This window comes from Penicillium daleae, assembly GCF_028827525.1.
Source record: "Penicillium daleae strain IBT 16125 chromosome Unknown utg000005l_segment0_segment0, whole genome shotgun sequence".
Lineage (NCBI taxonomy): Eukaryota > Fungi > Ascomycota > Eurotiomycetes > Eurotiales > Aspergillaceae > Penicillium > Penicillium daleae.
The window spans coordinates 1,937,733-1,958,626 of record NW_026623153.1 but is presented as its reverse complement, the minus strand read 5'-3'; the positions used below and the strand labels follow the sequence as shown (position 1 = coordinate 1,958,626).

The following is a 20,894-nucleotide window of genomic DNA, read 5'->3' as shown; positions in this document are numbered from 1 at the left end:
GCAAACATATAGGAATGGGTACAGGCCTCTAGTGTTGAGCACGACTCCATGGATGGCCGGGCACATCCCCTAGCCGGGGAGAGTGGGCGGGTGGGCATGCGAGGTGGTGACAGCACCTCCTCGCGGATAAAGATCTTTTTTATATATATTTTTTTTAATAAACTAGTGTATTAATTTATATTCTTTAACAGGGCCTTTTAATAGATTTGTAAGGGCGTAGAGGCTGATATTGTATATTGAGTGCGGCTTAGAGTTGCTCGAAGTGATGTACTTCGGCATCGTGGGGTGGTCATGGAGCATCGTCGCGAGGTATATAGGGAACGCGAAGGTTGGGGGTTCGATTCACGGGGGTAGCAAGTTTAACCATTTCAGATTTTGTGGAGGTCTTATATGTGCGAAGAGGTGTGGTCCTTAGGATCACATCTGGGCTGGTCTCTTGTATCAGAAATCGATGGGCCTCTGAAGGAATGACGTACGAAGTTTTAGGTGTATAACTATCTACCTTGAGCATGGAAGTGCAGCTCTCTTACATCGGGTCATATCTAATACTTAACATCTCCTTTTGACATGCCCATACTTGAGATTGATAGGTAAGATCTTGAGCTGATACCTAATTTAACTGGCCACACATGCGAGGCACGGGAAGGAAATGTCACACTTTGGTACGAACTAACGAGGTTCTAGCAGCTCTTGAACACGTCCTTGATCTTTCTGGATCTTCAAGTATTTGGTCAACTGGGTAGTTTGACAACAGAAATATGCTTGTCGTGTGTATCACGAAGATCTTGAAATCAAAACAGAATGCACACTCGATTTTCGACACAAGCAATGAAAATACACGCCCTGTCTAACGCCATCCACAACCAAAGCAAAGTCAAACAGAGATAACCAAGTCAAGAAAGCCCAAACTAATATGTAGAACCCTCTTCAAAACAAGCCGTAAATGTCAAACCTCGAAGCACCTCTTAGCCAGTACAATAAAGACCGTCTTCACCACTCAAATCTTAATCCCATTTATGTCACACCACTTCTTTTTACAGGTCGCATTCCCAAACTGATACGATCCCCCGTGGCTCCAGATATACTGAGCCACCTTCTTCCACGATACCTTCGGTGGCTGTCCAGTCATCGCCATGGTCATATTCGCTTGTGCGAGGGATGTGTACCCCGTACCAGACGGCGAAGCTGGCCCTGTACAGGCAGCTACTGCTTCGCAGAGGAGTTGGATCTACATAACAGCAGGAAAGGGGGTTAGCTTTGGGCTTCATTCATCTGGGTGCTTGACGTCCACTCGATCTGTCTAGACTCATCTCCCAGTTTGTATGGAGGTAAAGGAATACTCACGTCCCGCTTGAGCCACTTGGGTTTCCGCACACGCTGCTCTTTGGCCTTCGTGAGAGTTCGGAATCGCCCTCGAAGAGTTGACTCCGCTTCTTTGAAGCCGCCCATGCGCTTGATATCTTTGTAAGATAGCCCAGCTCGTTTCCATTGGATGAGCAGCGCGTTTCGAGCATCGCTGTAGTGCAGACTCGCTTTTATGGCTGGGTTCTCATGTTGGGTTTGTGGATGTTCCAGGCGCATAGTTGAGGAGGGCGGAGTAGAGAATGATGTGCTGCAATCCGGCATGGAGGGTAGGCCAGTGTATCTTGGCAGACTATTGACCGGCTGGGGTTGAGAGGTGCCGATCCCTGGAGGCGTAACTGAGGCGTAGTCTAGTTCATCTGGCCTCGGTGCTGACAAGGGAATGTGGGAATGGTTGTTCTTTGGCGATAAAAAGACTGCCGTGGGCCAGGTTGTAGGGGGATATAGGCTCAGCATCGGGGAAGGTCATACCCATATTTCCGGGCATTGGCCATGAGGAGGATGTCAAGGTCGTGGGAGCTGGCCATGCTAGCCTGTCTAGGTGATAATGAGGATGCCATGAGTCAGTCTCGGTACTCATTGGCCACTGAAATGATGAGTTGATATTGCTGCTCCCTACTGGAGAATCTGCAATAAAGCGTGCATCGTTGGTCTCAAGGATAACAGGCTTGTAGGGTGGATTGGCCATAAAGTCACTTTCCACCATGGGCAGTCCGTAAGGAGTGGGTTCTTCTTTGGGGGCATCCATGAAGTCGAACGACGAAGAGAGGGATGGGGAGCTCTCAGTCCCGGAGCCGAAAGATGGAGGAGTCTGGGACACCCAGATGGGTTCCGCTCCAGACATTGACTGAAACAGCTCTTGAGATCCGTCCACCTTCATGCTGGCGAGTGCGCTTTCAGAAAGCTCAAGATGGCCAGGAGTAAACTGGCTGCTGGCCGATATTCTACTGCTGGAATTTGTTGTTTTCATGATAGGAGCTGTCAAATGGTATGTTTTTGAAGTGGGTTGGTTCTGAAGGGTAGATGGATTTGTGAGATCATGTCGAAGGGATTTCCCCCTAGTGAAATGGTGATGGTACATAGACACACGCATAAAGGTCATATCGGAATCAGTTGTTGTTGATGAATTGACCTGTTTCTGGGTATCAGTGATATCCCTTTCCCAGATTGGTTTATTTTGTTGACGAGGAGGCTTGTGGTGGTGCCCGCGGCTTGCACCCTCGAGCGTGGAATTGCAATTCCCAGGAGCTTGCAATGGGGAGTCATTAATAAAAAGAAACTCGTCCAGATTCACGCGTGATAAGCGTTTGTTGGAGCTAAGTCCAAAATTTAGGGCTGGGGTGTCTTTTTGCTGGCCAAGCCATGCCTCTGGAACCACAGGACTGACCAGTAAGCCCGTCATGTTCAAGCGCGTGGAAAATAGAGTCCAGAGAAAGTACACGCCTTTCCAGGAGTCTCTCCTTGGTTCACCGCAATTGCTAGCTTATTGAAGGAGTTGGTTGTACACGGGTTGTCGCGGCGTGTAGACTACCGTTGATCCGTGGGTCTCTTTTGATGTCCTTTGACGCAGAATCGTCAGTGCGCAACGGTTGGGCAGCGAGAAAATTGGCAAAATCTGCAAAAATAACTTATATATGAGCATAGTTACTCGTCTCCGTAGAGGTTTTGTCGGTATATATACTGATCATCACTTACCTTGCTCATGAACGCCTCAAACCCTGGAGGTTAGGTGTATGGATATTACTTGCAGTTGTCGAATGAGACAAGTGTGGCAATCTGGGTGAACAAGGTTCTCACCGCAGGTTCAGATCCTGCATTATAAATTCCTTGGAGTGGCGGCTGGACCGTTGAATGCAATGCTGTCTCAGATCTGTCGGCAATTTGTATATTGAGCTTGATCGGTATGCAAGACGGTCGCTATGACTTGCATAAAGCTCTCAGTACTCCTTGGAACCTAGTAGTACTGAATAGGCTGAGAGGTATATACGATGACTCTGAGTGCGATATGACCAAAAATGTCAGTCCCTCCCTGCTTTTAATAGTATGGTACCTGCAGATGCCCCTTTTGCCATTTGCATGAATAATATCCCCGGTTTTGATATCACGGTAAGCTTGTTTCATCCCCACAGCCCGGCCCATCTATGGAAACCCGTTGGAAATTCTCCGGAGCCGAGACCGTTATGGACAATCAAGATCTTGCAGAGCAGAGGCAAATAACAGGTGTATTCATTGCCGAAATGACTCTCGTCCCTAGCCAGGACGAAAATCCCCGGAGGCTTAGATCGACTGCCGCGGAGATCCACTTGCCGCTCGTTTCAGATATTTTCTCTCATGCAGTGTCTTGTCTTATCCTCGATCTTGGAATGGAATTGTGTCAGTGTCTGAGTTCTCCTGAGACAAGTAGATGGGTAGGGGGAGGGGCGAGTTGTGTCTTCGACGGGGTTGGCATGAAAGGTCTCAGTGAGCTCAAGTATCATTTTCTTTTGCGCACTATCAAGTCTGTGTTTGAAAAGTCTCTAAAGCTTAGTCCTCTTTTGTAGAATGTCCTCTGGTACTTGGATTTTGTACATGGCATAATGGTTCTAATCTCCAGTTGGACCATGACAGCCCCAGCTCGTACTTTTAGTAATTGGCCCTGGACCAGATCAACCAGACCCAGTTGGAGTGCCTGCTATTAATATCATTAAGAAAAATATCAACGATGAGAGCTCACCTCAAAATCCATTTCTGACACAGGTGTGGGCAATTTGACAATGTCCCATCCTGCACGGAGAGCCGCATAGGGCTCGCTAGGAGCGATCCAATCGGGAATGGGGCGATGGAACAATCAGGGCAGTCAGAAAAAGCAAGAAAGATATGGGCAATCCGGTGTCAAATCTCCAGCCTGGATCCCCTCAAGATACTCTGGAGGCGGAAGTGACATCTCTATTCCGGGGATGCGATCTACCGACTGGGTGTATAGCTGTGCTTCCTATCAGATGACCCGGACATACTCTAGTCAAGTTTGGACAATTTGGGGTATACGTTGATTTCCGCGGTTTTGCGATACATATCGGGCTTTCCTATAGTTCTTGGCAAGTCATGCAAATATGGGTATCCATCGATAGAAGGAGGGAAAGGCTTGGTGACCTCCGTAATGTGGCCACATAGATCTCTGGAAGGCCTACTTCGACCCCGAACTAACACATCCCAGCGATTGGCCCTGTTTCAAAGAAGCTTCTTTCAGTGAACTTGGGATGGGCTGGGTGGCGTTGGAACCGGCATAATAGAGAACCGGCCTGGGTTGATGCGAACGCCCAACGGTCAAGGTCATCATTATGCCCAAGGGAATGGCAGCTAAGCACGCCCATCTAGAGATAGCTCACAAGCTGAACCGTCCTTTTGCTCTCGAATCACTCAACTAGCTTTCATCTTCCCCTCTAAATCATGCAAGAAATGTGAGTTCCTTGCTCTCCAGCTACGGCATTCAAAATGGATATTGAGATGAGAGTTTCGACCGCATATGTAGATCAGAAAAATACTATTCTTCTTAATCTCGCTATTGGACCTGATGTTGTTGCGGGCTACAATTCACCCCGGTAACCTCTATCTGAATCAAAGCTGAATTCACCAAGTACAAAGACAGTTGGGGGATGGCAGATGTCTGTTGAATGGAGGCCAAGTCAGGCAAATACAGGTTTATTCCGAGATGCAGGGCAGTCGAAATCATCATCCGCTGGAATTGAATCAGTATTTCGATTATAGTTGGGATATGATATGAGTATACGTATACCAAAGCATATCTTGTCGATGTGAGGTGAGACCCCTACAGGTCGAAGGTAACACAGAACCGAGAGAAAGGGGCTGTGGACGGGAGTTTTGAGGCGAAATTATGGTATTTGCTCTTCAAGTTTCTCAGCTATGACTTCTGCATATGCAGTATGACATACCGGGCTCCTTACAATCCGGAGAATGAGCCGTCGCGGAGCGCCAGTTATTAGGTTCGAACCTCCAAGAAAATTCTTCCCTGCGGTAAATTCGGACTTTGTATCCTTGATGTCAATGGGTGAATGTTTCTGAGATTGGCAAGATACTAGAGGCGGTTGGATTCTATTCGCATTTTGCGCCCATCAATCATCCTCCCCAGTCCCTCTCAATACCAACACACAGCATTGTTCAACCCGTAGGTCAAATCATAAAGGACAGGTGCAGAACATCCATAGCCGGCCGAGATGATTTGCATAGCCGGTTAACTACGGGGAAGGGATGATAAACCAGGCTAGTCCCGCATCGCGCCCAGCTCCCCAGAGTGTCGACTGCTCTCCCTCTCTGTCATCAACTGCGAGACAAACTCATCTGGACTGGCCTTTCCAGCAGGAATCGGCCCCATTTCTACCCTCCCCGGTGCAGTGGCTGGACACTCAAGCTCGGTGTTGCTTCCCCGTTCCGCCGGCCACCTGCATCAACCCGGGATGCCAAATAATCCAAAAGTCGGTCAACCAAGAGCACTTAGGCCAATCAGGTTCAATGATCAGAAACAGACGCGGGGAAGGAGAACTTACCGCATAAAAGTGTCAAAGTGAATGCGTACAGGATAATGGGCGAGGTCATGAACGAGTAAGCTAATGGGAAGTAGCTGGCGAATGAGACAAGGCTGGCCAGGGATATTGCGAGAATCGTGCGCACAGTCATTGAAACATTCCGATGAAAATGGATTTCATGTCGACGAGACAGCACCTGAAAGGCGGCAAGGAGGCCCATGGAAACGCTGGCAACCACGAAAAAATAAATATACACGAAGGCTAGAAGTTTCATGTACATCTCAAGCAACTGTTGGTTAGTGAGGAGACTGATGTCGACCTTTTTGCTGGGTAAGATCTCCATGCTTGAGAAAAGTGCCGCCGTTACGTTGCCAGTGAGATCGTTGAACAGGTCCGCCGTGTATTCATAGTCAAAGGTTTCACGATCGGGGCACAGTGGTTGTACGGCCAGAGCTTCCAAGAGACTGGAGATCGCGGCCCATTCTTGTGTAGCTCCCCGGCTGAACGGGATTTCCATATCGTCGATCGTACTTCGAATAAGCGCCACCGCTCTGGCTGTGCTGGGACGTGGCTTTTCGCATACAAATAGAAGCGTCTCTCCCAGATACCTCAGCTTCAAGGTCACATCTAGCGTAAGTGCCAGAATCTGTGACCCTTCAAGAAGTAGAATGAGCACCACATGAAACGGAAAGTGTAACTGTGCCCATAATTGCTGCTTGACCTTCCCAAGTTGATGACGGGGCGAGATGTCGAAGTAACCCTGCCAGATAAGGTACTGTGTGCAATCAGTGATTATCCAGCTCAAAGCGTGCACTCGATACCGAACTCACCACATTGGTCGTTACTCCCAAAATGTGAACAAACGACCACTTGGTCCATCCACCGGGTCGTACCGTCTTGTTGACAATCCGGGTGATCGCAATAACACCCTCCCCGATGATGATCAGCGTGAGTAGGCCCATTCGTGTATTGAGGTGGGTATCTTTGAAGCCGATATCAGGGTACGCCAAGGAGAGCCACGTAACCGTCCACATTTCAACGCCGAAAAGAACAAACCAAACGGACCAGACACGAGCACGAAGCCCATTCCTTCCGGAGAAGGCAAAGTACATCTGCCAAGTAATGAGCATGCTATAGATTATCCGAGATGTGGAGGGTAAAAGGAGCACAAGCTCACTCACATACCGCAACATAGAAGAGTGTTGCCGCCCAGAATACAAGTGCGGTGTAAGCGACACCCCTGGCAGCTGGTCTCATAGAGTGACGGAGGAAGCTGACGTTGACCGTGTACTGGATGGCTAACAGTGCACGACTCCCAGCTAAAATCAACGTGAGAGACTGAAATGCCCAGGCATTTTCTTCCCGAACTGTCGTGCTGAACCTCGATCCCGCTGATGCAAAGCCAACCATCGCCCCGAGCTGAATGGCTTTGCATCCCCGCTCAAATACAGAGTCTCGAGCAAAACGGACATCGAATAAAGTGACTTGTAGCCAAGTGAACCAAATAACACCAAGGAATTCTATGTATGCACATAAAGCTGAGTTGTGATCAGCATGGCTCTTGAGCCAACACTGAACTGCGCGGCTTACCATGGACATTATTGATTTGATGGGTAGCAGTGAATGTTGAGAGATTGGCCACGAAAAACAGGTCAAAGAAGAGCTCCATGGGCGTTGCATCGGAATGGCGGTAGAAATGGAAACCGTCTTCTGCTTGGCTGACTGGACTAGCGATCCAAGGCAAACCGTGATACCGTGAACTGGATGAATGTCAGACCCTTCGGCGGGAAATGGTGAAGATGACTTACGGTGACTGCTTCTCTTGGTTCGATACCCTATAAGGCTGACGGAAGATGGAAAAGAATCGAGATGGTGCCATATTGAATAAGATATTGATTCTTTAAGGAAAAAGACAAGTAACATGGGGTATCAAAGGGGTCCAGCACTGACTCCACATGAGAAAAATCCAGCAATAATGTTTCAAAAAGGGAGTGATAAAATAGCACATCACAGGGCAGGCACGAAGCATCATGGCTCTGTGGAGCTGGAGTCGGACGTTGCCATGGGAGCACCGATGCTTTCGAGGCCACGCTTCACCAGCGCACCTTCCGATGCATCGGCAGCAGAGTCGACGCCCGCTTCTTTCTTGAGTCGCTCATAGTTGTCACCAGCTTCTTTGATCAAGGCTTGGATCTCCACCTCGCGTATGGCGATTTCTTCTTTTTCCTTACGCAGGTCTTCCATTCTGCTGATCATCTGCGTCTTGGCCGTCTCCATCGATGCGAGAGTCGTACGCAACCTTTCGAGACTGGTAGCTAATTTGGGCAGCGAAGTCATCTTCGGAGGCGTGCGCGGCCTGTCAATGCCATCAGCCCGACCGCTGCCGATTGCGGCTTTCGTCTGAGTAGCCTCATATGCCGCTTTCTCTTCGATATCCGAATCTTCCTCGTCAGAAAGCCCTTCGGCCTCTTCGATGAGCTCACGCATCGCATCGCGCTGTTTGCGCTGTTGCTCACGCTCTGCTTTCCGCCCAAGTGAGATTTTTCCGTCTTCCACGTACTCATCAAACCCTTCGGCGAAATCCTCATCGTCGTGAACCAGTCGCGTATCCGTTTCTTTCTCCGGTATCTTTTCGCCTCGTGCTATCGCGTCCCAATCATCATCACTGCCGATGTTGTCCTCAAGCGAGATGAAATCGTCCTCTTTGGAGGCGCCGTGTTCCAACGCCAGCCGCGCGCGCCGAGCCTTCTTTTCGCGGATTTCTGCTTCGCTTGGAATAGCCGATGGACCCGAAACGGTCATTAACTCGCCGAATTTGGCGGCCACATCGACCGTTCTGTCCCTCTCATCGTCCGTGCTGGTCTTTGGAGTTGAGGGTGTCGATTCCTGAAGCTCTTTCAGGTATTCGCGGCTATAGCTGGGCCGATCTCGGTCGTGACCAACCCACGCAGAATGTGTCTCTAATCCTCCTGACGGTGTCAAGTTACGTTGAAGTGTGCTTCGCTCCACGGCTTTTCGGCCCAGGCCATGTCTTTTTGGGACAACGACCTCGCTTTCCTGTCCTCCATCTTCGGTCATGGAAGTTTCGTCTGGGCCAAACGAGAGGTTCAATTTGGATTTAGGCTTCGCTTTTGACTTGAGCGGTCGTTTGACAACAGGTTCTATATGCACTGAAGTTAGCTTTTTAGTCCTGGTGCGCTCGTGCTCGCAGGCCAAAAATGTAGACATTATGGACGCACCTGATGTTGCACCGCCATCCTCCTCCTCTGAATCCTCTCCGCCAACCTTCCGGGGCTTTCTTCGATTCGCAAACTTCGAGCTCATTGTACCTGTACTGCGAAGAAGTGGAAAGTATAAAGAAAAGAATCACCCCCACTGTCTTGCAGGAAGGCGAAGTTGATGCAAGCTGCTCGAGCTCTTATCGCTCCTATCAGGAACATCCTTTCTCCGAACCCCCAAACTCCAAAGCAACCGCGATCTTCGAACTCTGCCGAACAGCAGAACAGACATCAGCTTGCCCAAGATGCCGCAAGCACAGCCAGAATTGAAGAAGGTGAGTGGCAATATTTTCAGTCGCGTCATTTATTTATCGACCACTACTGACCAAATTGCTCGTCGCAGTATATGGAGAAGCGGGTCTTCTGCCAACTGAACGGCAACCGCAAAGTCATTGGCATCCTCCGTGGCTACGATGTACGTTCAATCCCTAGTTTCATACCCAGTGGCCGAGTCGCAGTACCTGATACGGCCTGTCGCCTGCGCAAACCGGGCCGATTCAGTCCCCACTGGGGGTAATGCGCATGTGGGATATCAGTGACAGCAGGGCTAACTTCACGCTGTCAGGTCTTCATGAACATTGTCCTTGATGAGGCTTTCGAGGAAAAGACCGGGGGTGAGAAGGTCTCTATCGGCATGGTGGTATGTACTGGCCTTGCAGTCTCTTCGAGCGCTTTCTGATATCCCCTCCACTAGGTCATTCGCGGAAACTCGGTCGTCATGCTCGAGGCCCTTGAGCGGATTAACGACAAATAAGCGCATCGCAACTAGCACAATCTACGATTCTGATTTTCGCACAAACAACGAACGCGGCTAGGACCGCTGGCTGCGGGAGAGAGAGAGACCATAATGATACTGGGAGTTTCTGGGCCGGTTGATCATACGGGAACAATCAAAACCTTTTCTTCTTCTTTTTCTACAGATAGATCTGCTGAGGCATTCCTTTGAGAAATTGGATGTCTCCGAGTGCCTAAGAGATAGATGTCTCTGTGATAGGGGCTCTTCCATTGAGAAAGCCTAGATTAGCTGGGGCCACGGCATGTCCAAAATGCAACAAGGAGTAAGGCACAAATGAAGTGGTATTATCTTTTAAAGCCAAATGCGTCACCGTCCGTCGCGCCTGAAGCTATGCTTTGGAATTTCCTTCTTCCGTAATCGACAAACAAATAGGGTCCACAGGTGAAAAAAGAGGTCAAGGTAGAATACATAAAGAGGAGGCAAGTGCAAATACATGTGAAGCGGATCATTTCTTCTGCCCAAATTTGAGCTTCAATTTAAGCCCACCGCCACTTGCTGGTGTGGATGGAGTTGCAGAGATTGGTGTACTTGTGGCCGCGTGAGGTACGCTGGCTGGGATGGTGATCTTGGGGAAGGCTGAGGGTGTGGATGGGGTGCTGGGGGCGATGGCAGTCTTGGATTGCTTGAATGTAATCCGCGGAGCAGGGGGTTGCATGCCCTGCTCCTCGCGCTTGCGTTTGGTGCCGTCCTTGGAGGGTCCCAGACTGGTGCGAACTTGGTTGGATTTGTAGAACCGGAGTTGACCGTGGCCCATGTGCTGGACTTTCCAGAATCGAGGGTATTTGAGCCTTGCGATTTTAGTCGTGACAGGATCAAATAGAATGCTGCACACGTCCATAAGCTCAGAAAGCTCGTGTACTCCGATGGCGGTCGAGTTGCACGCAGCCCACATGTATTCGCGCAGAGATGATTCTCCGGACATTTCTCTCTTCAGAGCTTCAATGGCACCGGGCACCGTTTGTCGGCGTGCAAGATCGGCTTGACGGACCTCGGTGGATGATTCCTGTTCGATGATCAAGCCCCCGGTTTGAACTGGTTCGGCCTGTGAAGGTCGGCCAAAAGCAACCTGCGCCAATGCCCGCCCGAAGAGCCGTTGGCAATGATGACGAACAAAAGCCGACGAGTCACTTGTCATCGTGAAGATGAGCCAGCGGAAGAGATCGTGGTTTTGAGCAATGTCCAGATCAACGAGACACTCAAATGCCTGAACGCGAAGGAGGTCGTACGTTCCAGAACGAGTATAAGGAACGAAGCGCATCAAATCAACTTCCTGCACGTGGGCCTGCATCAGTTGCAACTGGCATTGCAAGGCAGCTCGTGCGTAAAGGTTCTGGAAAGAGCTGGACCATTCGTCCATTCGCCGGTAACGATCGAATTCGGCGATGGCGTCTTTTTCAAGCTGTTCTTCAGCCTGGGCCTCGATGACGCGTTCCATATCGAAATGAGACAACTCATCCTCGGGTCGTGGCTCGGTTCTCCCTAGCATTGCATGACAGAGCGACCGCATCAGAGAAGCTACGTAAAAGTTATCCGAGTACTACACGAGATTCATTTAGCAGAAGTATGCGCAAACAACTAATAGCTTGACTTACCTCATTATTTGAGTTGTCGTTGAACTTCAGCTTGTCGAATAAGAAACGCTTCACCCGCAGAGGGGTCTTGCCACTGTTGTCGCGTACCTGCGAGATCGCATCGGGAATCACCTGCTGAAGAATATAGGCCGCCCGGTCGGAAAAGTCATTTGATCGTGTCATCGGAGATCCGGGTAAGCAAAAGAGCTCCTGGAATGCTGTCTCCAGATGATACAATCCAATCCAATCCACTTCATCCTTTGCGTGTTTAATGAGTGCCTTTGCTGCAGTGACACGAATACCATGGAAGTATCGACTGTCCATGAGTGTGCGAGCAAAGATGGTGGAAATCAAAGGATGCTCTCGCTGGGCTGCCATGTACTGAAGAGACTCAAGCTGAGCAACGACATCACGGTCCTGCTGAAGCTGCGACAGATACATGTATCCTGGCATGCCAAGAGACAATCTGCAGATCCATTCAAAATCGGCATCCATACGAATCCACTCATACGACTCTTGTCCCATTCGTTCTTCGTCTTCTTTGGTCCAGTCTGCAAGGCGCCAGGCCTGAGTCTCCTCTTCTGTCTGGAGGACATCACCAAGGCAGTACAAGAGAACATCCTCTTGCGTCTCGGCATCCCCAGATGCCACCGCTCGTTCACGTTGCTTCTTGTTGCGCTTCAGTCTCTTGTACTTGGTATTATATGGGATATCGAATTTCGTGACGCCCTCTTTGATCTCAACAATGTGCTCGTATGGAGTACCATCAGCCTCGTGGATTCGAATGGTCATTGATCCGGTGAAAACCGGCTGAATGGGCCCGGCATAAACATGGCGAATCTCTTCCTTGACATCTCGCAAGAAGGAATCTTTTTCGAGGTCTCGGGCCGATGTTTGGTCACCCTGAACCTGTCTGATCATCATTTCAACCACCAGCTTCTTCTTATTGAATCGCTGCGTGGCTTGGAAGCGTGGGCACCCTGCGCCATACACCCACTGCTGGAAGAAGACATCCAACTTTGCGTGGCCGAAGCGTTCACATAACCTTTGGAACATAGCTGAGGTCACTGCGCCGTTGGGAATATCACCCATTCGTGAGTTGAGGAAAAGCCGAGAGATGATACGAGACATCGTAGCTTTTCCACTTGCCTTTGTCAGCCGACGGTCAAGAATGAACAACACCAAGGGTGCCTTGAGTGCAATGAATCGATACTCCGATGGATCAATTTTTAAAAAATTGCCCATATCGTAGATCGAAGGGCGCTCATAATCCAACTCGCAAATCCTGTCAGAAGCTTGCTTGAGTCGGTATCGATATTCGTTGGTCCCGCACAGCTTCTTCATGAATGTATCGGTCACGAACCATGCCACACCGACGGTGACCCAGGTATCCGCGGGCTCATTGGGGATGATGTTAATACCACTCCATTGGCATGCCAGAGCATGTGCAAGGGCACGGGTTGAGTCGTACATCGGATCGATGATGTCGGCAGGGAAGAGAAGATGGTTGCTACAAATTGACATTCCGGCGGTGGGCAAGGTGTCTGTCACAACATCGTCCACGAAGCACATTTTGTAGCTGGAGAATGGGTATGAACCATAGGATAGGGAGAAGAAATCGATCGCTTGGGCCATGGGAAAACCCGTGTTTTGCACTTCGTCGGCCCGGCCCGGCAGACAAAACGCATGTACGGGAATCGCATTTTGTCCCAACTGCTCGTCCTGGTCACTCTCACGGAAGTCTGCGAGATTGACATACTCGAAAGGCCCAACCGCAAAGCCAATCTGCTGGGCAGAGAGAGGGTTGTAGCACGCAAATGAGGCCGTCTTCCTCGTCGGGTCTTTGGGGTCAGTGATATCGTCCGTCAGTTCACCGGAGCATACAACAGACATATCTAATCCCCCATCGTCCGCGGAAATGTAACGGTTCTGGGACTTTGATCGAGAGCTGGAACTGGTAGCCTTGCGGTCGAAAATGTCACCCAGCGTGGCAGGGCACGAAATCGAGATCTCCCAGACACATCGCGACGATGGGTCGTCCACACAAGGGAACAACGGGCATCCAACACTTGACTCTAGGGAGTTCGTAGTGAATGCGTGTGGGTAGCGACGATCTCCACTATCAACACCGACGAACTGCAGCCCATCACGAACGCGATCGATCACGAACTCAATATGGACGGTAACGGCCGAAAATTGAGGCAGATTGCTCTCTGGCGCTTTGCTCCCTGGCGGTCCATCGACATCTTCCCCGGCGCCCTGCAAGGCAATCCGCTCTCGTGCTTCCGTTGACCGCGAGTCCAATTCTCTGATGTGCACACTCTTGGGGATTGGGATCTCGAGCTGGGGGTCTGGGGGGGGTTTTCAGGAGACCATCGACTTTCCGGGTTAGGCGCTCGTGGTACTGGGGGCCGTACAAGTGAAGGCTTTCGTATGGGTCGACATATTTCAATGTCGCAGCTTTCCCATTGACCGTAAGGCGCTTAATTTCACCCTGGCGAAAGTTCAAGTGGATTGTGCGGAGATCAACGCGGCTTGGATAGATGGTGATTTCGGTGCTACCTTTCAGACTCTTATTCGCAAAGTCAATCTCCAGTTCCACCTTCTGTTGCCCAACACTGAAATCACGTCTGAACGGCGGCGCCGCCGGCACCTCGACGACGCCCGGCATCACGAAAGATCCTCACTGTCGAGCTGCGCGAAGGGCACTGCGAGGGCCACCAAATGTCATGTCCATCTAACGCCAGTGTGCGATAATAGTCGAAGAGAAAGTGACAAGCGGGAAGAGGCGGCGATGACGTGAATCGAGATGCAATGCGCGCGAATGAGCGACTGGGCGGACCAGATCAACAATGAGAGGAAGGCCTTAGCGGGGGCCGGAACGGAGTCAAGTTGGGGGCGGTCGGCGCAAAGGCAAAGGAGGTCACAACCAGAAGCATTCAGGATTCAGGGTCTGAAACAAGTAGGGGAGAAGGTGGACACGGGCGCTGCTAGACGAAGCAGACGATCTGCGTTGACCGAGTCAACTTCGGTGGTGGAGCATCGTAGGCTCGCGTTCCATTTGCGGAGCACGGCACGTGATCTCCGGGCTGAAAATCCCTCTTTTGAGACATTCCATTGACTTGTCTTTTCTTCACTATTTTTTGGTTGCAGCCCCTTTGTTTCTTGCGAATGTTATAGCCAGGACGTTGCCAGACTCTCTGTCTTTTGTTCTGTTTCGGGCACACCTGCCTTCCTGCCGAGGCGTCAAGATATAGTTTACAACCCCGCTTTAAGTACCCTGAGAGCGCTCACGCGACGCGGTCCTAACGCTCAAGATGAGCGTGATTTGGCGGATGGTCCAAGGTGAGTTGAGACTGCAGACAGTGTCAGGTTTTATCCTTCATTACACATTACTGATCCGTCATGTTCATGTCTACAGAGACCCAAGATTCCCTTTCCGACGATGCCTTGATGCCCCTGAAGTCGTACAAGTACTCGAGCGTTGACAAGTCCTTTATTTCGCGATATATCTTGAAGCACTACGTACGGAAATCGCCCAATATACATTTGCCATATTCAGGATATGTGAACTGACCCGTTGAAATCGTTTTCAGTGGAATGCCTTTGTCGAACTTTTGCCCATGTGGATTGCTCCCAACATGGTGACCCTTCTTGGCTTCATGTTCATTGTGTTCAACGTGTTCCTGATTGAAATTTTCATGCCCGATATGATCGGACCGGTAAGGCTTAACAAATTCAGAAAATCCGAGCCTCCGCTAATCGTCTGATGATGTAGGGTCCTTGGTGGTTGTACTTTAGCTTCGCTATCGGCATGTGGATGTGAGTAGAAATTTATGGCTTCGGTGCCAGCAACTCAAACTGACCAGGTACAGGTATTCGACCTTGGACAATGTCGACGGTAAACAGGCACGGAGAACTGGGACTTCCAGCGGGCTGGGAGAGTTGTTTGAGTTCGTACCACCATCCGTCCACCCACGGAAACCTTGCTAACGGAACACACAGTCACGGCATTGATTCGTTGAACTGCACCTTGGCCAGTCTATTGGAGACTGCAGCTATGGGCTTCGGCGCTTCCCATCTTGGTGCATACACTGCGCTGGTGCCCTGCCTCGCCATGTACTTCTCAACCTGGGAGACTTACCACACCCACACTCTGTACCTGGGCTACTTCAATGGTCCGACTGAAGGACTTCTGATTGCGATTAGCATTATGCTTGCCTCTGGAATTTGGGGACCCGAGATCTGGACGCGCCCCATCACTGATCTCATTAATATCCCTCAGCTGTTCGGCAACAACTCCGTCAAAGACCTTTGGGTACCAATCCTTCTCGGCGGATTCTTCCTAGCTCACCTCCCCGGCTGTGTCCTCAACGTCTATGCTGCACGCAAGAAGCAGGGTCTGCCCTTCACTCCCCTCCTGAAGGAATGGGTTCCTATGATCGCATTCAGCCTGTGCACTGTCGCCTGGCTTTTCTCCCCCTACTCTTGTCTCTTGACCGAGAACCACCTGGTTCTGTTCTGCTGGACCATCTCTTTTGTGTTTGGTCGTATGACTACCATGATCATCCTGGCCCATCTGTTACGTCAGCCTTTCCCCTACTGGACCGTTCTGCAGGGCCCTCTTGTCTTCGGTGCTATCTTGGCCAATTTGCCCCGCATTGGCCTGCCAGCTCTCAGCCACTCGTTGGAGGTCTGGTACCTCCGTCTGTACTTCCTCTTTGCCTTGGTGGTGTACATGCACTGGGCTGTGCTCGTCATCAACCGCATCACCACCTTTCTCGGCATCAACTGTCTTACTATTCGCCAAGACAAGTCCGCTGCTCGAGAACGTGCGTACCGTGAGTTTGGTGACTCAGGCCTGCCACTGGCTGGCAGCTCCCGCAGCTCCCGGAGCTCCCGCCATTCCCTGGATTCTGAAGACGACGGCTTGAAGAGCCACTAAATGTTGTTCGCCTCGTCTCTCATTCATAAACAAGGGAAGTCAGGCGTAAGCCTGATCAGGAGGAACCTTGCCATTTTCCTGCGATGCATTTTACACCCAGGCTGTATGCCTTGGATGACGTATTTGTCTATACGGTCCATCTTGTAATTACGACGCCATCCGACCTCCCATGGTCTCTGTCCTCGCTTTGATCGGTGGTCTCAACTCATAGCTTGTATTAATAGTTTCATCCCAGATTGTCTATCGAATACTCAATCATGGGCCTTTCATCTTGCACATAAATGTACTTATGCTGATCAAAATTCCAATGCCTTCTCAATTGATGCTATCCATTTGTAAGGCGTTTCTCACTGACTACTGTGGAATTCCGTAATTTGAAACCCCAACCATGGCAGCAATCTAAAGATCATTTGATAAATCGTACACAAAAATCCAAATATGGAAGAGATATTGCTCGAGCAATCAAAACTTTTCGAAAGGCATTCAGAAAGAATTTTTTTCGAAAAAGAAAAAGTCGAAGCATATTGAGCTAGACATTTTCCTCGGTCACTTGATTCAAACTACTGAACTGCCACTAAAGGTCTTTCACATCGTAAACTTCATAGTCACTCATGCGTCTGTGCTCAGCTTTTCCCATCGGGACGTCATAACTCTCCCATCCTTCACAACACCAAGAATACTTTGCTCACTCCGGTCCAGAACCGTGATATCCTCCAATGGGTTTGCATCCAGAATCAGCAGATCCGCCGCAAAGCCTTCCCGGATCTGACCCAGTCGGTCTTCTTGCATGAGAAGACGAGCAGCATTGATAGTAGCACTCTGCAGGATCTGAATTGGGGTCAGAACCTTGCTACGGACGGAAAACTCCTTGCTTTGAGCGAAATGCATCGGGCCTAGGAGATCAGTGCCGAAACAGACGGTGACACCGGTGTCAACAGCCATTTTCATCGCTCGCAGTCCCTTCTCGAGAACTTCGTCGTTTTTGGCTGCGCCATCTGGTGGTAGGAAGTTCATCTGCTTGGACATGACGTGGGCGATGAGAGTAGGCGTGAGGAATGCCCCCTTCTCGGCCATCAGCTGCGCTGTCTCCAAGTCGATCAGGTTACCGTGTTCGATGCCGCGGACACCTAGCTTGATGGCTTGCTGAATGGCTCGGGGTGTGTAGCTGTGGCTGGTCACATATGTTCCCGCATTCTGCGCAACGGTGACGATGGCCTTGATCTCCTCGTCTGAGAACTGCACATGTTCGATGCGGTCGGTAGGACTGGCCACGCCGCCTCCGCCCATGATCTTGATGAAGTCTGCTCCCTGTCGAAGTTCGTCGCGTGCGAATTTGTAGCACTCGGCTGGTCCGTCGACAATCCTGCTAATACCAGAAATTGATCCACCGCAGCAGAGCTGACCTTCGTGTGGACCGCGCATATCACCATGTCCACCAGTCTGGGAGAGCGCAAAGCCAGCGATGAATAGTCGAGGACCTGGTACAACGCCTTCCTCAATGGCCTCTTTCACGGCAAGACTGGCGCCACCGCAGTCTCGGATGGAGGTGAATCCGCGCTCTAGCATGGTCTTGAGGACATGTGGCTGTCGGAGAAGACTGATTCGCTCGGTCATATCCTTGTATGCCCGCAGATCTGCTTCGCCTGGAGTCACCGCAATGTGTACATGGCAATCAATCAGGCCTGGGCACAGGTACTTTCCGCTAAGATCGAGGATTTCGCTGTCATTTACACCCTCCTTTGCAGTCTCGGAGCCAGTTGTGTCGATTTGGACGATCTTTCCTCCAGATATCCTGACAGTGGCATTTTGGATCAATTGCCCTTCGACGGGATCGATGATAGTCGCGTTCACGAAGACCAGAGTCTTCGGAGGTGACAATTTCCAGGGCTTGATGACTCGGGAAAGATCCATTATGCTGTGGTTGGTGCGTGTGATATGAACAATGATGTTCTAAAGACGTAAGTTTTTTGGGAATATATACGTTCTCCGGGGTTCCCCCTCATTATTTAAATTTGGCCTTGTGTTGCCAGGCTATTTGCAAGATTCGACCTCGGCTCCACAAGTGGACACGTACGAATCACCAAGTTCTTCTTATCAAGAACCAGTTCGCCTACTTTTTTGCAGAATGCAACGCTCGAAAGAACATTCGATGCCCTTTGCGACTCCAGGCGAGCAGCGGAGATTGTTCTCGTTGCCGATCGGGCCAATCAACGCCCGCTCTGTTGCGAGTCCACCAGGGGCAGTCTGTCCGCGATTGGCCCTTTCGGCAACCAAAAGCAGGCGAGTCTCCACTCGAGAAGCTCGACTCATACTTCTTGCTTCCACCCCGCGTTTTCCACGAGTACAATTGAGGCACATTGTCGAGACGCGTGACAAGGCATCGGATAAAATGGCGAAGAGAATCCCTATAACACTTTTTTATTGGCTTTACCAGACCTACCCCATACCCCAATCCATGTGGTTCGTCTTCGTGGCGCAGACGTTCTGATAAGAGAGCCTGCTAGGCGAACATAAATACAAAGACCTGCCTTATACCACGAACTAATCCGCAATTGATTCCTCCCATCCCAGCGTTCCATCCATCATTCTCTTGAAGGCCAAGATGGACGTATCAGAGCCTTCAAGGACAGATCAAGACAGGGTCCAGGCTCTCGAAAGCACTCCTGTCGACGACCACACACATTCTTCGACCGAAAACGCCCCCTTGTTCCAAGAAATTCGCCGATACCCCAAGATCGTGGCCTACTCCTTCGGTCTTGCCCTTGCATTCCTCCTAACGGGGTATGACACCGTTATTCTCGGAACCATCACGGCCGTCCCGTACTTCAAACGTGAATTCGGAGAGCTATACCACGGCGCCTATATCATCCCTTCAGCATGGCTATCCGTATGGAGTGCAATGGCGCCCATTGGCTCCATGGTCGGCGCAGCAGCAGCAGGCTGGATGCAAGATCGTCTGGGTCGTCGATGGTCGCTGGCTTGGAGCTGTGTCATTTGTGCAGTGGGCATTGCCATTGCATTCTGCTCGAATCTGCCGACCGCAATGAACTCCCGTCGGGGTGCGTTTCTTGTTGGAAGATTCATTCAGGGATGGGGTGTTGGAGGCGCTATGGCTGGAGCGCAGACGTACCTCTCGGAGACGGTCCCAACGAGTCTGCGTGGCTCTGCCATGGCACTTTCGCCAACTTTTATGTTGTTGGGAGAGCTCATCGGAGCTGCTGTTATTTTTGCTTGCGAAAAAAAGAAGTCTGCCGCTGCGTATCTCTTGCCGTTTGGTACACAGTGGATTTTCACTGTCCTACCTTTCGTGCTCGCGATTATTCTTCCCGAGAGTCCATCTTATTTGATCCGGAAGGGGGAGTATGAGAAAGCCCATAACTCCATGAAATCTTTGCACGGCTCGCATGTTGATGTGACGCCTCTTCTTGCTCAGATGCGTGTCTCAATTGTCCATGAGCAGCAACTGTCCCGTGAGCTGTCATATCTCGACTGCTTCAAGGGAATTAATCGTCGCAGAACGGCAATCGTGTCCTTTGCACTTGTGATTCCGAGTCTCTTTGGTGTGCCCCTTCTAGCCAGCGCCAGCTACTTTATGCAGGTAGTTGGAATGTCTTCGAGTACTAGTATCATTGTCCTTATCTTGGGTATTGTGCTAGGTCTCTTAGCGAATGGGGTCGGTGTCTGGCTTATGAGTCGTTTTGGAAGACGACGCCTAATGCTTATCACGCTGGGAGTCACAACTGCCTTGTGGACAAGTATGGGAGTTGCTGGATGTTGGTCAGGTAACATCGTTATCTGGTGAGTACTAACCTGCGCGTATTGTGTTGTCTCTCGCTAACTCCAATGATTCTCAGGTATACCGCAGCTTGTATGATGGCAGTAGTCGTGGTTTGTGGAATGGGAGCCTGGCCAGCCTCTTTCGCAGTGGCTGGTGAAGCATCGAATTTGCGTCTCCGTGCTAAGACTCAAGGTATCGGTGTCTTATGCTACATGCTTTCGAACGTTGTCTTCAACCTTGTGCTGCCTTATATCTACAACACGGACGCAGGAGACCTCAAGGGAAAGACTGGATTTGTCTATGGTGGACTGTGTCTGCTGGCCTTTGCAGTGACGTGGTTGGCTGTTCCTGACATGAAGGGCCGGACCGCTTTGGAGATTGATACGATGTTTGAGAGCAATCTGCCTTGTCGCAAGTTCAAGAATTGGTCTCCTGATATTACCGACCTCAAAGAGGGCGCTGTATAAATTCATAGGAAGGAGTTGAACATCCTTTGGGAGTTTGCTTATGTCACGATAGTAATACATTATCGGCGGTGCTAGAAATCTTTACTTATGTCTTCCAGATCCTAGTATATAAAACCTTCTGATTTTTCCTCTCTCAAATTACCATAACCCATATTAATTAACATAGGGCTCATCCCT

General features: G+C 50.3%; 8 protein-coding genes across 8 annotated transcripts; 3 read left to right on the top strand and 5 right to left on the bottom strand.

The window, feature by feature from the left end:
* Positions 1–1,251: 1,251 nt before the first annotated feature.
* Positions 1,252–2,242, bottom strand: N7458_004959 (uncharacterized protein; the record flags this gene model as incomplete). The annotated part of the gene is made up of 2 exons (XM_056908341.1): positions 1,252–1,733; positions 1,834–2,242. 2 exons carry the CDS (start codon positions 2,240–2,242, stop codon positions 1,252–1,254), a joined length of 891 nt encoding a protein of 296 aa, XP_056766959.1.
* Positions 2,243–5,865: 3,623 nt separating this feature from the next.
* N7458_004958 (uncharacterized protein) lies at positions 5,866–7,761 on the bottom strand (the record flags this gene model as incomplete). The annotated part of the gene is made up of 5 exons (XM_056908340.1): positions 5,866–6,657; positions 6,713–6,994; positions 7,068–7,420; positions 7,473–7,642; positions 7,691–7,761. The coding sequence occupies 5 exons, from the start codon at positions 7,759–7,761 to the stop codon at positions 5,866–5,868; spliced, it is 1,668 nt and encodes a 555-aa protein (XP_056766958.1).
* A 149-nt stretch (positions 7,762–7,910) lies between these two features.
* N7458_004957 (uncharacterized protein) lies at positions 7,911–9,206 on the bottom strand (the record flags this gene model as incomplete). Its single annotated transcript, XM_056908339.1, has 2 exons — positions 7,911–9,043; positions 9,122–9,206. 2 exons carry the CDS (start codon positions 9,204–9,206, stop codon positions 7,911–7,913), a joined length of 1,218 nt encoding a protein of 405 aa, XP_056766957.1.
* Positions 9,207–9,405: 199 nt separating this feature from the next.
* N7458_004956 (putative small nuclear ribonucleoprotein SmG) lies at positions 9,406–9,914 on the top strand (the record flags this gene model as incomplete). The annotated part of the gene is made up of 4 exons (XM_056908338.1): positions 9,406–9,435; positions 9,504–9,575; positions 9,726–9,800; positions 9,855–9,914. 4 exons carry the CDS (start codon positions 9,406–9,408, stop codon positions 9,912–9,914), a joined length of 237 nt encoding a protein of 78 aa, XP_056766956.1.
* Positions 9,915–10,401: 487 nt separating this feature from the next.
* N7458_004955 (transcription initiation factor TFIID subunit TAF2) lies at positions 10,402–14,198 on the bottom strand (the record flags this gene model as incomplete). The annotated part of the gene is made up of 3 exons (XM_056908337.1): positions 10,402–11,493; positions 11,549–13,878; positions 13,901–14,198. 3 exons carry the CDS (start codon positions 14,196–14,198, stop codon positions 10,402–10,404), a joined length of 3,720 nt encoding a protein of 1,239 aa, XP_056766955.1.
* A 646-nt stretch (positions 14,199–14,844) lies between these two features.
* On the top strand, positions 14,845–16,472 carry N7458_004954 (uncharacterized protein; the record flags this gene model as incomplete). The annotated part of the gene is made up of 6 exons (XM_056908336.1): positions 14,845–14,872; positions 14,949–15,052; positions 15,124–15,249; positions 15,306–15,349; positions 15,403–15,480; positions 15,533–16,472. 6 exons carry the CDS (start codon positions 14,845–14,847, stop codon positions 16,470–16,472), a joined length of 1,320 nt encoding a protein of 439 aa, XP_056766954.1.
* A 609-nt stretch (positions 16,473–17,081) lies between these two features.
* On the bottom strand, positions 17,082–18,383 carry N7458_004953 (metal-dependent hydrolase family protein; the record flags this gene model as incomplete). Its single annotated transcript, XM_056908335.1, has 1 exon — positions 17,082–18,383. The coding sequence occupies one exon, from the start codon at positions 18,381–18,383 to the stop codon at positions 17,082–17,084; it is 1,302 nt and encodes a 433-aa protein (XP_056766953.1).
* Positions 18,384–19,074: 691 nt separating this feature from the next.
* Positions 19,075–20,717, top strand: N7458_004952 (uncharacterized protein; the record flags this gene model as incomplete). Its single annotated transcript, XM_056908334.1, has 2 exons — positions 19,075–20,270; positions 20,327–20,717. 2 exons carry the CDS (start codon positions 19,075–19,077, stop codon positions 20,715–20,717), a joined length of 1,587 nt encoding a protein of 528 aa, XP_056766952.1.
* Positions 20,718–20,894: the final 177 nt, after the last annotated feature.